A 17,192-nucleotide genomic window follows, 5' to 3' on the forward strand; every position below is an offset into this window, starting at 1 on the left:
AATTCACCCACTGAAAGTGCATGTCCATTCCTTCTGTTCGAACGTGGGTAAAAAAATGAATGTTGTCAGGATATTTGCTGTGCTGGTCAAATGTTTTCCAGTGATTTTAAAATGGGGGGGGAGAAGTGCCACAATGGCACTAATTCCTATTATACTTGGTGTCATCTAATTGCCAAATTTGGCATTTTTGGTTTTAAATGAATTGTTGGTCTGTTATTATTGTTTGGTTTAATAACTAGTGTCCTTTATTGTCTACTGTACTCATAAATACATGAGTAAAATCCCAATTATTTGTATGAAACCATGCCTGACATAGTAAACTAAGGGGTCGACATTTGTTGGACAAGTGTGACAAATATTTGCCCAGCTGTGATAAATTCAGGATGTACTTTATATAACAGTGATCGTCCGTTCCATCTATTGGCTATTTTAGCGCTACCCCAGCAGGAGCCGTGTGGTATTTTGGGTTCCCTGCTGTTTTTGCCTCTACTTGGTTAACCACCTCAGCCCCTCTGACACACCAGGTTAAGCAAATACAAACGGCAATACTATTGAGAGTACAGACAAAACTATTATCCAGTATCAGAAAGCAGACACCAAACTAGATGAGTGAAAATAGAACTTGGTATATTGTTACAAGTTAAATGACAGGGTCATGGACTTGGGGCTGCAGGAGAACTCTGGGTTTTGTGTTTCCCAGAGAGTCCTGGACTGTCTGGGGTGGGCATGGGCTGATAATGTGATTAGTTCTTATCTGATGGGTTTTCTGTATAAATTCAGTGTGCTTCTTTAATAAAGCAGTTCTTGTGTACTCCAAAAACTGGTGTGGTCTAGTTCTTTGGGGTAGCTAAAACTATAGTCACTTGTCTTGTGTTCCAAAGCTTGGAAATCAACTTCTTGGTGGAGATACCCAATCGGGGTGTCAGGAGTCCGTCACAAAAAAATATGCATCACTGAGTAAATATGCAATGGTACCCCTTGGTAGTCGGTGAAGTCCTTGCAGAGCAGCTTGTCTAAAAACAGTCCTTTGCCCTAGTTCTTCAGCCGGCTAGTGTTGTGACCCAACCTTTACAATGGTGCACATCAGTACAGCCCCATTAAAGTCTGCTAGTCAAAGGTCCAGTCACCACTATAGGTAGTGGGCGAGGTCCTTGTTGTGACCCAGCCTTTTACGATGGTCACTGAGTAAATCTAGAACTTAACCACAATTTGCTGGATAGCAAGATCACTAGCTTGTAGCAATTTGATGTTGAACTCGATATAGTGAAATGGATCTATACCTGGCAACCCACTACTCGGCATAAAGTAATGGCTTTAACCCCTTGCCTACCGGGCACTTATACTCCCTTCCTGCCCAGGTCAATTTTCAGCTTTCTTAGCTGTTGCACTTTGACAATTGCGCGGTCATGCAACACTGTACCCATATGAAATTTTTATAATTTGTTTTCACACAAATAGCTTTCTTTTGGTGGTATTTAATCACCACTGGAGTCTTATTTTTTATTTTTTTGCTAAATAAAACAAACGCTTTTGAAAAAAGACGCACTTTTTGTCGTTTCTGTTAAAATTTTGCAAATAACATTTCTTCATAAATTTAGGTCAAAATGTATTCTGCTACATTTCTTTGAAAATAATAATTGAATTTGTATTTTTAAAATGTTTCTATTTTATTTTTTTTTTTCAGCACACTGTGACCAAAGCAATACAATGTTACCATAGTAACATTGAACTACTCTTGGCAAGTGATGAGGATTTTTTTTTTTAACATTGTTTGATATATTAGCAATGTATTTAATTGATATTTGCAATCATTGTTGCTGAATGAAACTGATGAATTCAGTCTTCTGTGATTGGGCAAAGCTCATCACATGATATAGATGGGTTGTGATTGGCCCTGTCTGTATCATGTGACAGCCTTGACCAGTCGCAGCTAACATAATTGTATACAGTGGATGGCATGACAAGAAGCCATTCATCGTACACAATTGACATGTGATTGGTCGTATGACACTGGTAACAGGCTGGTGTAGTGGTATGTCATTGCCTGTGTCCTGTGGATCGCACCGCTGCGTGATCCTGCAGCCGCGTGAGTGGCTCGCTTTGACAGAACATCATATGACGCACAGTCCCAATGGTGAGTGTCCCGCCCGGCTATTAATCTGCTATAGGCTGGATGGGAAGGTGTTAATGGATAAAATTAACTGCAGTAATGAACAGTGTGGTAATAAATTTCCTTCAACCAGTGTACTATGCTGATAAAGTGCACTCTAGCTAAGACTAGGCTATGACCCGGGTCTACTACAATGGTACTCCTTCCTATAGGTAGTCGGTGAAGTCCTTACAGAGCAGCTTGTCTACAACGACAGCCCTTTGCCCTAGTTCTTCAGCCGGCTAGTGTTGTGACCCAATCTTTACGATGGTCACTAAGTAAATATAGAACTTAGCCACAATTTGCTAGACAGTATGATCACTAGCTTGTAGCAATTTGATGTTTAACTTGATATAGCGAAATGGATTGATACATGGTAACCCACTACTCGGCATAAAGTAAAGCCTTTAATGGATAAAATTAACTGCAGTAATAAATTTCCTGCAACCAGTGAACTATGCTGATCAAGTGCACTCTAACTAAGACTAAGATATGACCCAGGTATACTGCAATGGTACCCCTTTGGTAGTCGGTGAAGTCCTTGCAGAGCAGCTTATCTACAAAGACAGTCCTTTTGCCTTAGTTCTTCAGCCGGCTAGTGTTGTGACCCAGCCTTTACAAAGGTGCACATCAGTACAGCCCTATTAAAGTCTACATGCAGTAGTAAAGGTTGCTAGCCCAAGGTCCAGTCCCTACTATAGGTAGTGAGGTCCTTGTTGTGACCCAGCCTTTATGATTGTCACTGAGTGTGACAGGAGTCACTTTGGGTGGGGGACCCATGGAGCACAGCTCACTTTGGGGGGGGGTAGGGAGACCCCTGTCTCAGCTCCCCAGATCCCTATTATGTGTAGGTCACCCTGTGCCTGTTAGGGGTGCAGGGTGATGTCCTGATATTGTGTAGACATGTTTAAGTGGGGGGTGGTTCATTGTTTAATGCCATGTGGTTGTATCTCATTGTTCTATTGTGTCTTGCTTGGGAGCAAACTATTATGGGATGTAGGTGTTTGTGTATTGGGTTGGTGGGGGGTGTCTGCTGATGTCTCTGTTTGCTAGATTTGGTTTGCCCCACCCTGCATCATTATGCAGAGAGGGGGGTTGTTCCCTTGAATGTATGCATCTTGTATCTGTATTAAAATAAAGTAGTCTATTTCCCGATTTATTACAAGACTGGTGTTGTCTCGTCATGTATGGTCAGTGGTGGTGTCCGTGTTCGGACAGGGAAGCGAAAGTCTAATGGAAATATCCTGGTGCAGTCGGGGTCCGGTTCCGTTACACTGAGTTAATATAAAACGTAACAATTTGCTAGACAGTAAGATCACTAATTTGTAGCAGTTTGAAGTTGAGCTCGATATAGTGAAATGGATCTATACCTGGTAACCCACTACTTGGCATAAAGTAATGGCTTTAAAGTGGAGTTCCAGTCAGTTTCGTGTTTTATTAAAAGTGTAGCTGCTGACTTTTTAACCTCCTCGGCGGTATGATTCTTTCTGATTTTTTTTTTTTTTTTTTTTTTTTTTTTTTTTTTTTTTTTTGCATGGAAATATGTTTTTTTTTTTTGTTGTTTTTTTTTATTGTAGGCCTGTAATTTTTAGGAATAACTCACTGAAATCTGTATGAACAAGAGTCTAGTAAACATCCTGGGTAGGATAAAATTTGAACCATGAAATCATAAATTATTTAATAAATAATATAATAAATTTAATAATATAATCAAAAACACTGAAATTTTAAATACAGAGGCAAAGTCGCACATCGCTGAGCAAAGTCGCAAAATCGGTTTCAGTGTCTGACGAATTTTCCCCACGAATCATTATCACTCAATTCTGCAAGTGGTTCTGATTTACTATCGCTGTTCTCTAGCCGGTCTAAAACCGCTTTTGACGTAAAAGGGACGCTTTTTGGACGCCATGAACTTTTCTAGGTTTCCAGGCAGAAAGAACAGTAAAAATGCAGGCAGGGCGCCGGACAAAGCACTCGGGACAAAATGTATGTGAAATGCATTGAAACAGCAATGTTTTACTATGTAATAATCATTTTTTTAAAAAATTTCAAATTTGCCGCCAGTTCCGGCGCCCGTACGTCCCGACGTCACAGGGACCGGAACATGGAAGCCGGATGCCAGCATCGGCCGGGGACGCTGCAGGGGACACATCGCGGGAGCGAAGGACAAGGTAATTGCTGCAGGGACTCCCTGAGCAACGCCGCATGGTAAGCCCGAGTGTAGCTCGGGGTTACTGCTCTTGGTACTAACATTTTACCCCGAGCTACACTCGGGAATACCGCCAGGGAGGTTAATAAACACACACTCCCTTGTCCCAGGGTCCAGCGATGTGCTCACTCGTGCCATCCCTTCTCTGCCTCTTCTCTCCCCGGCACCTGCATCACAACTGTGGTCACCTAGATGTGAAAGCTTGCGCCTTCACAGACGGGTGCCCACTGCGCATGTATGAGATGTGCTGTGCATTCACGGGTCTGGCAGTCTTCTGGGACCTAGGAGGAAGGAGAGGGCCAAACTTCTGGCTCACTTTGCTGCAGCGAACTGAGCCGGAAGTGGGAGCAGGTACCTGCCAAAAACAGGTATCCGCTCCCCTCTCAAAAGGTGGCAGATATGGCAGTGAAGGGGGGAGGAAGCAAGTAAGCTGAGCTTCTACTTTTAAGTGGAATACCTCAATCGGTAAGAATGCAGTACTGCATTATGACCACAGATGGAACTAATGGTCATAGGAAACCAGAGTATGAAATAAAAGACGACTGACATTTTGTTATGGCTGGGCAAAGGCGTGTTAAATTAATTTAACTAATTTTCTTAACAGACCTCTAAGTGTTTGTGAAAGCTTCCACCACAAAATGTACTCCGCCAATGAGACGTCAGGACTCCATTTTTATTTTTCTCCTGCTATCAATTGTCGACCTGGTCCCACACTTCATCCATGTCTTTGGTGACCTCTGATCTCCTTATGAACTGTTTCTTCCATGATGAAGATCAGCCATGGAGTATATCTGAGGTGTATATCAGGGTGTGCTTCTTCCCCACATGAGAGCTGGGATGTCCAGCAACATTCATCTAGAAGACATTTCCTGCACTCAAGGCACTAATACACCTCCAGGGTTGTGTGGGACACCTGATGTACAGGAAGACAGGACTTCAGTGAGGAACATTTCCCTCACTCATGACAGGAAAGCGGCTTTACACCCGTGAGATCGCTGATGTTTGTAAAGAGTGGACTTCTGTGAAAAACATTTCCTGCAATCAGGACAAGAATATGGCTTCTCCCCCGTATGAGACATCTGATGTCTGGAAAGACAGAACTTATCTGAAAAACATTTCCCGCACTCAGGACAAGAATACGGCTTTTCCCCTGTATGAGATCTCTGATGTGTGACAAGATCTGATTTTTGAACAAAAGATTTTCTGCACTCAGTACAAGAATGTGGTTTTTCCCCCGTGTGTAATCTCTGATGTCTGTAAAGACTGAACTTGGCTGAAAAACATTTCCCACACTCAGGGCAGGAATTTGGCTTCTCACCCGTGTGACACCTTTGATGTCTGACAAGATCTGATTTTTGTAAACAACATTTCCCGCATTCAGGACAGGAAAACGGCCGCTCACCTGTGTGCAATCTCTGATGTATGGAAAGATTGGCCTTCACTGTAAAACATTTTCCACACTCAGGACACGAATATGGCTTTTCCCCCATATGAGACCTCTGGTGCTTATAAAGATGGGGCTTCTGTGAAAAGCATTTCCCGCACTCAGGACAAGAATATGGCTTCTCCCCCGTGTGAGACCTTTCATGTGTGACAAGCTTTGATTTATCTGCAAAATTTTTCCCGCACTCTGGACAGGAAAACAACTTCTTCCCTGTGTGCAATCTCTGATGTCTATAAAGATTGGACTTCTGTGAAAATCCTTTCCCACACTCAGCACAGAAGAAGCTCTTCTCTGTTGGAAGGTCGGCCCGGTCCCGCACAGTCTGAGGTTCCTCAGGATACGAGAAATCCGATGGTCCATCTACAGTGGGTGGTGCCGGATGGACATTGGAGGGAGCCGGGTTTTCTCCTGGACTATACTGTGTGATGTCCTCATCTTCTACTTTCCAGGCTGGAGACAAAGTGAGACAATCCTCGGAGGTTTTCCTCATCTCCTGGCCATGGACTAAAATACAAAGACAAAGAGGATTACTAGACAGGAGCTGATTGGTTCCCCCAAACCAGGACTCCGCCCACATCAGGCAGCTTGGTCTCTGAGGAGCTTACAATTCCACCCTCAAGGGAACTAGGAAATGGCTCCTCTGATCTCCTACCAGGTCATTTCTTTATTCATGGACCTTAGTCAGAGAGTGAGGAAACAACCAGAACTGTCTATTATAAGAGGGACAGTGATGAGGGGATTATAGGATGAGGGCCCCCCCCCTCTATCACTCATCGCCATCTTCCCAACACAAGAAGTACTACACTTCCTTATTTAGTCCATGATTTAGTCATGAAGAACAGCGAGCTGAGCCCCACCAGAGGTCAGAGAGTGAGGATGGGGGGAGAACAACCAAGATGAAGACTGGACTGATCCTGAAGACCACCATCATTGGGGTATTGACTCCTCCCTCATTATCACTTTCTGTTTAAGGGTCCAAAGTTGGAGGATGTTATCACATTATTATCACCATGTAAAAGTCTGTGCTCCAATCACATCATCTGATATAAAATGTCCAGCTGGGAGAACATAAGTGTGATAAAAGTAGATATACTGTATATTATACACAGAGCTGCAGTCAGGCCTATGTAATGTACAATATAAATTATACAGTGTAAAGATCAAGACTCAAATTATTGGTATTCAGTGGAAGCTAAATGTTTCCTGTAGACAAGTTGCAGAGGTCCCACACCGCTGCCTCCCATCTCCTGAGACTGCACTCAGTGACTTGGGTCTGAGACTATACAGACATATCCCTCCACCCGGCACAGCCAGCAGACAACGGAGCAAGGAACCCTGGGAGATTTGCTCTTAGAGATCTTGGTAGACCCGGGTATGGGACAGATCACCCCAAGACACAGGTCCCAGGTGCAAGGTCAAATAATGCCTATGAAGAAGATTATTTTGCTGCCAGCTGAACCCCAGAACCTCCATAAATCCAGTCTAGATACATAAATTGTATCTGCAGCACAGAGAAGGAAGATTATCCGAGAGAAATCCAGGAATACAGGACGGGGAACACAGCTCAGGAAAGTGACCAGGGGATTACAGGCTGATATCACCCAGTCCCCGCCCTACTCTGGACCAATCAGTGAGCAGTATGGGTGGAGGAATGGATTTAGTGTTCATGACCCACCTGTGCTGATCTCTGTAGGAGTGTCCTCCTCTATAAATGTCCCCGTTATTCCATCCTCCTCCATAGACTGCTGATCATCCCTCACATACGCCTCTTCTTCTTCTGCTTTCACCTCAAATTCTATATCGATTGGATCTCCACTCTAAATCAAGGAAATGAGAGAAAATATCATCTGTAAAATATGAGCTTTAATTTTGTGATATCACATAAAAAAATCCACACATTGACTCTACAAGTCCATGTACTACAGTAGATGCTCTGTCGCACCAACCTTGTAATGGTGAGGGATGGTGTGACCTTCCCGTGTGGAATCCCGGGAATACAGAGGACGGGGACATCTCTCTGGTTGGTTCCTGGTATTAGGTGGCTCCATCATATCCTTGTGACCGTCTGAAAATTTCTTCATCGCCCCATACTCCTCATCCTCCTCTTTAAATTCTTCTTTAACATTATCATCCCCGAGGATTCCACTCTGAAAGATATAATAAAACATTCATTGTAACAAACATGCTGTGTATAAATCACAACTACCAATAATTGTCATCATCTACCTGATGATGGTGAGGGATGGTGTGACCTTCCTGTGTGGAATCCCGGGAATACAGAGGACGGGGACATCTCTCTGGTGGGTTCCCATGACTGGATCCATCTACCTGATGATGGTGAGGGATGGTGTGACCTACCTGTGTGGAATCCCGGGAATACAGAGGATGGGGACATCTCTCTGGTGGGTTCCTGTAGCTGAATGACTCCACCATGGTGTCCTGGTACTGATTTGTGTGTCCTTTTAGAGACTCCATCACCTCATCCTCTTTTATCTCTTCTTTAACCTCAAAGTTAGAATCTCTCAAGTTTCCACTCTGAATATATAATAAAAATGACATCAATGGTAACAATGCAGATAATGTACAGATCCTAATGATACTATCAGTGATTGTTCCTTATCTACCTGATGATGGTGAGGGATGGTGTGACCTTCCTGTGTGGAATCCCGGGAATACAGAGGACGGGGACATCTCTCTGGTGGGTTCCCATGACTGGATCCATCTGTAGGAAACACACACACTGACTGAATCCATTGTTTCTATGTGTTTATCAGATGATGGGGGATCTAGGTGGATCCTCCGTACTGCTCTCTCCTTTACAATAAAGTCTCCTCTTACCCGGTGATGTGAGGGGCGGCTGATTGTCCATCATGACGTCCTTGTAGAGATCCTTGTGTCCTTCTAAATACTCCCACTCCTCCATGGAGAAATAGACAGTGACACCCTGACACCTTATAGGAACCTGACACACACAATGATACAGTCACCATCCAGACACATCCCTTGTCTGTTACTGGAGAATGTCCCAGAATTCCCGGCACCGCTCACCTCTCCTGTCAGCAGCTCAGTGATCTCTCTGGTGACTTCTAGAATCTTCTTCTTTCTCTCTTCTATCAGGGAGGGAGGTGGAGGCAATGTGATGTCATATGATCTCCAAACTTCACAGGAGGAAAACTCTACATCTGAACAGAAGTAGTAAAAACAAATGATATTCCCAGAATCCTCCTCACCTCCTTGTTCAGGTGGAGGAGCAGACAGTGACACTAGGTGTTAGGCCCCTTTTAGGTAGAGCCCTCCCACAAGTGTTATCAGGGGTGAGTCAGCACCCACAAATAAACAAGGTGGGGAAGGGACACAGTCAGACTTGGGGCATGGGAGGTAAACACCCCACACCTGTGAGCACGTAACACACACAGACCCTGGACAGAGCACAAGTCTGCGTGGATTGAACCTGTATGCAGGAGGAGCTGGTTGTAGTCATTCTGTCCCTTAAGGAGGTGAGGTCTATGGCATATTGCAAAAGGCCTTTCAGACCAGACTGGAGATCCCTGTATTAGGCTTCTTCCCTGAAGGGTTTCCCGGGAGAGGTGTACCCAGCTAGGAGGTGTCTATAGAGAATACAGTCCTGTGAGTACTTATGATTGCAAGGAGATGACTGTGAGGTGCTACACATGCTTTCACCTATGACTACTGCGGAGTGTCCACTTTATGTGCTTTACTATGTATGTCAAGCAATTCCAGAATGTACTGTATGTCCTTGTGATGTGACGGTCTTGCCATTTCCCAAACACCAGTAAAGTGCATTGAATCTGTTTACTGTGTGTACATTTCTTCTTTGGGATATAAAGGTCTATGGCTGCAAATGTCATGAGGAGGCCTACGTCAAGGAGCACGGCACAAGATGGCAGAGGAGTCAGCCACGTCAGGTGGGAATGTGTTCTAGCAGAGCTGGAGTGGGGGTAAGGCCTTGTGCTTGGGCACCAAATTTATCCAACCACTAAGACCCTCTTACAAGCTGTGAGATCAATGTGATGTCATATGATTTTCTGACTCTGGTTGGAGGACATTGGGGGGAGGAGCTGTGGGGGGCGCTCTGTGAGGTTTCTGTACACAGAATCATTTCTCCCGGGTGCGTCCCACCTCTCCTACACTGAAAGATGAACGTTGTCTTTGGGCTTTGCCAGGACACATCCTATCCCTGTGATCTCCGTGTTCTCCGGAGACTTTACTGATCACATTTCAGGATGAATATCTGAGACTGGGATCATTCCGGAGAAATACGTTTTCAGGACATTTCCTACAAATGACATTTTCCCTCTTTCTTCCTGTTTGAATCTTTAAAATAGAGACATATATATTCTAATCCCCCCGAAATAACCCCCCATCCCCCACCACTGATAAGTCATATAATCCATTACTAGAGACTGCTAAGGTGAGAAGGTGACCCATCTCCACAATGAGGAGAATGTTCCGGCCCCGGAAGTGGGGGAATGTTGTGCCCCTGAAGGGGTTAATCTGGGTTCCCACACTATAGGAAGAGGACGGACGTGACTATGGAGGGAGAGGACGGACGTGACTATGGAGGGAGAGGACGGACGTGACTATGGGGGAAGAGGACGGACGTGACTATGGGGGAAGAGGACGGACGTGACTATGGGGGAAGAGGACGGACGTGACTATGGGGGAAGAGGACGGACGTGACTATGGGGGAAGAGGACGGACGTGACTATGGGGGAAGAGGACGGACGTGACTATGGGGGAAGAGGACGGACGTGACTATGGGGGAAGAGGACGGACGTGACTATGGGGGAAGAGGACGGACGTGACTATGGGGGAAGAGGACGGACATGACGGGGGGGGGGGGGTTACTGGGTGTAAATAGGAAATAACATCTTATTACCTCCTCTGCTGCCACTTCAACCAACGTCTCCTCTCTACTTCCTCCCACCTCACCCGGAATTTCCTGTCTGTAGTTGACATCACTTCCTGACTGCACCTGACATCACTTCCTGTCTGTCATAGAGACTTCCTGTCTGGGTAGAAGTGAGATCACCACATTTTGGAGTTCAGAGATACTGCAGCCCCGAGACACATCATAGTTTGAACACAGCGTTGTCATTGTTGCCAAGTGTCTCAGAAGCTGCAGGACAGTCCTGAGATTTTGGCTTCTGCCCCATTGTGTTCATGTCTTGCAAGTCTTGGTCGGTGAATCGGATCTGGTCTAAATTGTCCCTAGTATGTGTATGTATGAATGTGAGTTAGGGACCTTAGATTGTACACCCCTTGAGGGTTAGGGACTGATGTACAATATATATGTAAAGTGCTGCATAAATTGACGGCGCTATATAAGTACCTGAAATAAATAAAATAAAAATAAATAAGTTCCAGGACGCTATGCAGAGTAGGGTTGCCTCCACATCCCTTTAAAATGGAACACATTAGTTCCACGGGTTCTGTTGCCAATTAAGGTGGTAATTAAACTCAATTAGAGCCTTATTTGCATTAAATTATCCTCAGAACCCGTGTATATAATATGTGTTCAGGTTTAAAGGGATGAGGTGGCAACCCTAATGCAGAGCGGCAGTGAGGTGATGACGGCTGGAACACTCTCCGGGTTCCATCACCAGGCACTGCAATGATACCAGACTGTTGGGAGCCGTGATCTCCTCTCTGACAGGGAAAATAGAACTCCGACATCAGCAGAGAGGCAGCGGGGGGGTGGGATCAGGTAAGTACCACCACTGACCACCAATGCTGGGCTGGGGGTTACACTTTGTTCTCGCTGACACCAATGATGGGCCTTATTTTTTTCCAACTGATACCAACATTGGGACTTATTTTATTTCACTGACACTAATGCAGGGACATTTTATCTCATCAACAATATACCAGCCTATGGTTGGATGATATTTTGCTGGGCAACTTAATAAAAACATCTTCAATTACAGCTAAAGTGTCAGCTCACATTTAAAAGAAAAAAAAATGAAAAGGGGAACTAACATGGTACACCCTCCCCCAGGTCCCACTGTACTTGCCTCTGTGGATGATGAGATGTTGTTGCCCACACAGTCAGCGTAGCAGTTCTGTGATTTGAAATCCCTGTTCTTCTTCCCCTTGTTTCTGCAGGGCTTCCAGGATGGGGCAGAAAGATTCTGATTAGTCAGCACCGTCATGTGGCCAATTTGACCAATCTGATCCATCCTAACAGAAAGAACAGGATGGAGAGTGTGGATTTCAAACCAAGCCCAGGCTCAGCTAACTTTTTCAGCTGTCAAGCTTAGACTCAAGCTGTTCTAGTGAGCTGCCGAGCCCAATTTCGGTTATTCCGCCATGTTGTAAATCCCAGGCTGAGCTAGCCCACCTGAGCTTTTTTGCTCAGATCCAGATAGACCACTCAGTTTTCAAGACCAGGCCCAACTAGCCCACTTAGCTTTCAAGACTAGGCCCAACTAGCTGAATTATCTTTCAAGACCAGGCCCAACTAGCCCACTTAGCTTTCAAGACTAGGCCCAACTAGCTGAATTATCTTTCAAGATCAGGCCCAACTAGCCCACTTGGCCTTCGCAAACAGTCAGCTGTCAAACCCATACTCAACTATCACACTCTTTTGTAAAACCTAGGCTCAGCTAGCCCACTCATCTGTCAAGCTCCATGTCCAGCTCTTTCACTCAACAATCAAGACCAGGCATTGGCAATGGGAAAGCACTCATACTCTTACCATACCTCCAAAGTCCTGAGAGTTATGGAGGTGATTTGAGAGGATTCTGTCAGGAAGGGGTCCACCTGCTGGTGGCACTGTGGCTCCCAGATCTGTAGGCTGAAGTGCCGGTGTCCACCAGCAGGTGTCTCACAGGAGCCAAAAGCTCATGGTAATTAGGCTTCATCTGATGTGTGTTGCAGGAAGTGTATTCAAACCTTGCATGTGCTTCTTCTCTTTGACTTGGTGTTTTGCCATGTGCCTCTGACCTGTGTTCATGCATCCTTATCCCTTACCTGCCTGCTTGTTCCTTCTCCTGTTTACCCTGTCCTGGCATTCTCCCTGCTCCTTCTGCCTGATCTCCTGTGTATGACCCTGGCCCTGACACCAACTACACTTTTCATATCCTGCTATCTGTATATATTTTGTTTGGGCAGTCGTTCATTCACTCACTTATTATATTCTCTGGTGTGATTTATGCAGTTCTGATACTTTGGAGGTGAGTTTATATTTTTTTTAATAATTTATTCTTAATAAATTATATTATTTTACATTATTATTGTGCCTGGTGTTCTCTGTGCAAGTCCACGCATTTCTGGTCATGCCTGTTTCACAGGATACCAATTCTGACTCGACTACAGGACGATAAACCTTATCTCCCGCCATGTATACAGCTATACCACGTGGTGTTGAATCTATCTCTTGCATCGGGTCAGATAGTTTAACTCCATGAATAAACTCACATGTTGAGGAAGTCAGATGAGGAAACCCATTCCACTGTTCTGTTTAATGGCGAATATTCATAGGTAGAAAAATGTTAATGTTGTAAGCCTCATGGAAGATGCATTCAGGAAGACAGGATACAGTGGAATGATTAGAGAGAGAGGCAGGGGGGGAGGAGTATACACAAGTACAATGAGAGAGAGAGCTCAGCTTAGACAGAAGGAGACAGCTTAAAGACACAGAGCAATGATAAACAAGTAACGGTCACAGAGAAATTATAATAAATCAAATAGTGTAACACAATAATACCAACATTCGGTATCCCCAACAAATTTGCAATGGTAAGCTTTTAGGTTGCCAACACATCCCTGTTGATCTATGGCCAAGGTGAGTGTGATACCATTTCAGTAATATATGATTTTTGCAGTTAGAATGTTTATTTTCTTCTTTTTTCCCCCTTAACCACTTCCAGTCCAGACACTTTTACCCCATTCCTGTCCCGTGCTATCACACTTTGAATGACAATTGCGCGGTCATGCAACACTGTACCCATATGAATTTTTTTGCATTTTTTGAGACAGATAAAGCTTTATTTTGGTGGTATTTATTCACCACTGGGATTTTTATTTTTTTGCTATGTAAATGAAAAAGTCCAAAAATTTTTAAAAAGTGTTTTTCTTATACAATTTTGCAAATAAATATTTCATCAAATCTTGGCCAAAATGTATTCCGTTATCTTTTTAGTAAAAAAAAATAACCCAAATTAGTTTAGAACCAAAAATTATAATTTTTAAACTTTTTTTTTTTACATATTTTTTTTTTTTACATATTGTCACGCTAGCAGTACAGTGTCACTATAGTGGCACTGTACTACTTGTGGGGGGTGATGAAGATTTTTTTTTTTTCACACTGATTGCTTTTACACCCATAGAGGCTGTAAAAGCAATAATTTCTCCTTCTCTCTGGCTGCATTCTTGCAGCCATTGAGAACTACTGTGTGAGCTGTGATTGGTCACAGCTTGTCACATGGAACAAGGCTGTTGTGAATAGCCTTGTACCATGTGACCTCTGTGATCATTCCCAGATTTCACAAGTAGTAAGCAATGATGTCAGAAGTGACATCTTGCTTACTACTCTGCATAAGATCACTGATTGGTCAATCAGTGATCACATGATCGGGACCTTGCACAGAGGTCCCGTACGATGATTGGTGTTCCACTGTGCAATAAGCAGCAATGTAAAACAAAGATTTTTTTTTGAAGCATAACATAAACAACAGTGTATTTTGTCTATGGGGCACAGTTGGATCTTAGGTGGGCTCGCCATATGAGTGATTCTTCATTAGTAGACTGATTCTATACTATACTGAAAAATCATTTTTGTTGGTTCTTGGATGTCCAGTAACATGGGACTTCAGTGAAAAGAAATCCACAGGAATCTGGCCTTTGCTCTCCAGGAACAAGGTCTGCATTTTTTCCAAGGCATATTTGGCTTTTGGAGCGATTTGGCGAATTCACCAACCTGAACATCCTGCTGCTTGTCCAGTAGGAAGTCCTTCATTTATTATGAGACGTACGCTTTTTTCAATTCATTTTCTAGACAAGAAAATAAGATTCATATGTATCCGAATCTGCATTTATTACGAGACGTGCGCTTTGTTTCGATTAGTTTTCTGGACAAAAAAATTTTGATTTGTATGTATCCGAATCTGCAAATGGATGTAGTAATGAATGGCAACTAATCTGAAAAAAAGTTAAAATGAAATTAACAAATGCATTCATTTCAATCGGATGACATCACATGATGTGATAATAGTTCAGGCCCATGGGGAAATCAATTCATTTTTTGAATTTGTTCGATAATTCAGATGGAAGAGGACCTCTGTAACCAAGCCCCGGTGGATGGGGTGAAACGCATCAGAGGGCGTGGCCAGAACGGTGGCTGAAGCCATTCCTTAACATTTCTTACATTGGACTCCTTGGGGTGGTTGAGCAGCATTCATCCCCTCACATGCATTGGCTGACACTGGAATCGCTCAGACTCATGCTCCCCTCTTCTCACTTGTCGATGGGGTGATCTTTTTCTTTCAATCAACAGCTTGGATCAGAGCCATAAAGTATACATTTCAGATGAAAGATTGCTATATATTTGTTTTTGAATTCATATTTCGGGTAGATTCGATATTTGGATCCATTCAGGTATCGTATGGATCCGAATTTTGAATCCCCCCGAAGTATTAAATTCAAAAACTAATATATGGCAATCCTCCAAAAAACTGCAAAATGTTTTGATTCCACCCCACCAACGAATATACTAAACAAATATCGAAGAATTCTGAAAACGAATCGGCTGAACCTAACAAATATGATGAACCAAAATCCTTCAATAAACGAATGCACCTGTGTGACGGGAGCGACTTTTGGGGGTGGGGGGACCCCTGTATCATCTCCCCAAATCATTATGTTTAACCCACCCTGTGCCTGTTAAGGGGTACAGGGTGTGTATGTGAATGTCTGAGTCTTGTGTATAGTGTGTGTTCCTTTGTTCTCGGCCACATGGCTGTCCATTGTCTGTTTGCCATGTGCTACCCCCCATGGTGCTGTGCCTTCCTGTCCAGCAAACTATTATGGGATGTACTGTTTGTGTATTGGTGTGGGGGTTGGTCAATGTCCTTTGCCCCATGGCTGCATCCTATTGTTCTGTGTCTTGGTTGGATGGGGAGGGGTGATGAGGTGTTTCCTGCCTATACTGTAGCCCTTCCCACTGATGGGGCGGGCTGATGATGTGTTTCCTGTCCCTGGTTGTCTTTCCCTGCCCTCTGTATAAAACATGTTGTTTGTGTACAATAAAAGTTGCTGGCTTCCTGTATTAAGAAGAGCTGGGTGCTGTCTGATTCCTGAGGGATTTCAAGGGTGTGGTCCGTGGATGTTCGGACAGGGGAAGCTGTGGTATAACGGAAAAACTCAGTGCGGTCTGGGTTCCGGTTCCGTTACAACCTGAAACTAAAGGAACATTTCCGGCATGCACGTGTCTATTTATTACTGCTATTACTACGGCCAGTAAAGTAATATATCCAGCTGTGCACAGCATAATTTATGTAAATGTACACAGGTTCGTTCCCTAGTCAGTGCAAGGCAACTAGGCATACAACTGTCACCCATCCACTCTGGCTTAGTAAACAGTCTAGGGGTATCTTTTTGTAAATTTATTGCTGGTAGAACTTGGGGTCTGGGAGTGAAGTAAGATACCCCAAAACAGAACAGATTGCTAATAGATGACATGTCTATCTTGGTAGTAGCACTAGTAAATCCCAAGAGAATGATAATGTGATGGAATGCCTAGCACCCCACCTGCGTGCTTCAGTCAGAGAACTGCTTCCTCATTGCGCAGACACAGGACCAAGGTATTATAGCTGAGCATTGCACCCAATGACACTAGACTAGATGATAGTAGCTTAGGTGCAACTGGAACTCTCTTTACTGTCAATTCACACAGAATTTATACCACACAAAATCAGGTAAGAGCTTGATCACATGATCCTAAACAATGCAAACTGTACACAGTAATATCATCAGCACATCTAATTAACAGGCAATAGCTAGCAGTGATCTAATTAACAGTAAGCTAATCAAAAGCTAGCAACTACATCTAACAGTAATCTAATTAACAGCTAGTAGCTGAAGGTGATCTAATGGATAGCAAGCGAATTGTGGATACAAGTATCGAGGGTAGAGCTTTTACAACATAAAGCCACTCGCTTTCTTTTTTAAGGGCCATGTTAGCCCAATTTTATTTAAAGGAAAGTTCCATTAATCCAAACATAAATGATTTCCCTCACAAAGGTTTTCAGCATTTCACTCTAACAGGGGCGGACTGACAACTCATGGGGCCCCCGGGCAATAGGGGATCGTGGGGCTTCTGTGTCCTTGCCCAAACTCGAAAAAGCCTATGAAAAAGGTATCGGGGGCAT

At 43.8% G+C, this 17,192-nt stretch overlaps 2 protein-coding genes across 2 annotated transcripts in view; both read right to left on the reverse strand.

Annotated features, from left to right (window-relative positions):
* LOC149429931 (uncharacterized) overlaps nt 1–17,192 on the reverse strand; it is a 71,026-nt gene that overhangs the window by 47,943 nt on the left and 5,891 nt on the right. Inside the window, exon 5 of the mRNA XM_089666366.1 lies at nt 5,321–6,086. Within this exon, the coding sequence (XP_089522492.1) occupies nt 5,321–6,086 (766 nt within the window). The remainder of the gene's footprint in view (nt 1–5,320; nt 6,087–17,192) is intronic.
* LOC149429932 (uncharacterized) lies at nt 7,309–11,975 on the reverse strand. Its single transcript, XM_089666350.1, has 4 exons — nt 11,838–11,975; nt 8,161–8,337; nt 7,749–7,949; nt 7,309–7,619 (listed from the first exon to the last, which is right to left on the reverse strand). Exons 1-4 carry the CDS (start codon nt 11,973–11,975, stop codon nt 7,467–7,469), a joined length of 669 nt encoding a protein of 222 aa, XP_089522476.1. The 3' UTR covers nt 7,309–7,466.

This window comes from Staurois parvus, unplaced genomic scaffold (assembly GCF_062004578.1).
Source record: "Staurois parvus isolate SC_StPar_1 unplaced genomic scaffold, SC_StPar_1.0 ptg002686l, whole genome shotgun sequence".
In the NCBI taxonomy this organism is placed as follows: Eukaryota; Metazoa; Chordata; class Amphibia; order Anura; family Ranidae; genus Staurois; species Staurois parvus.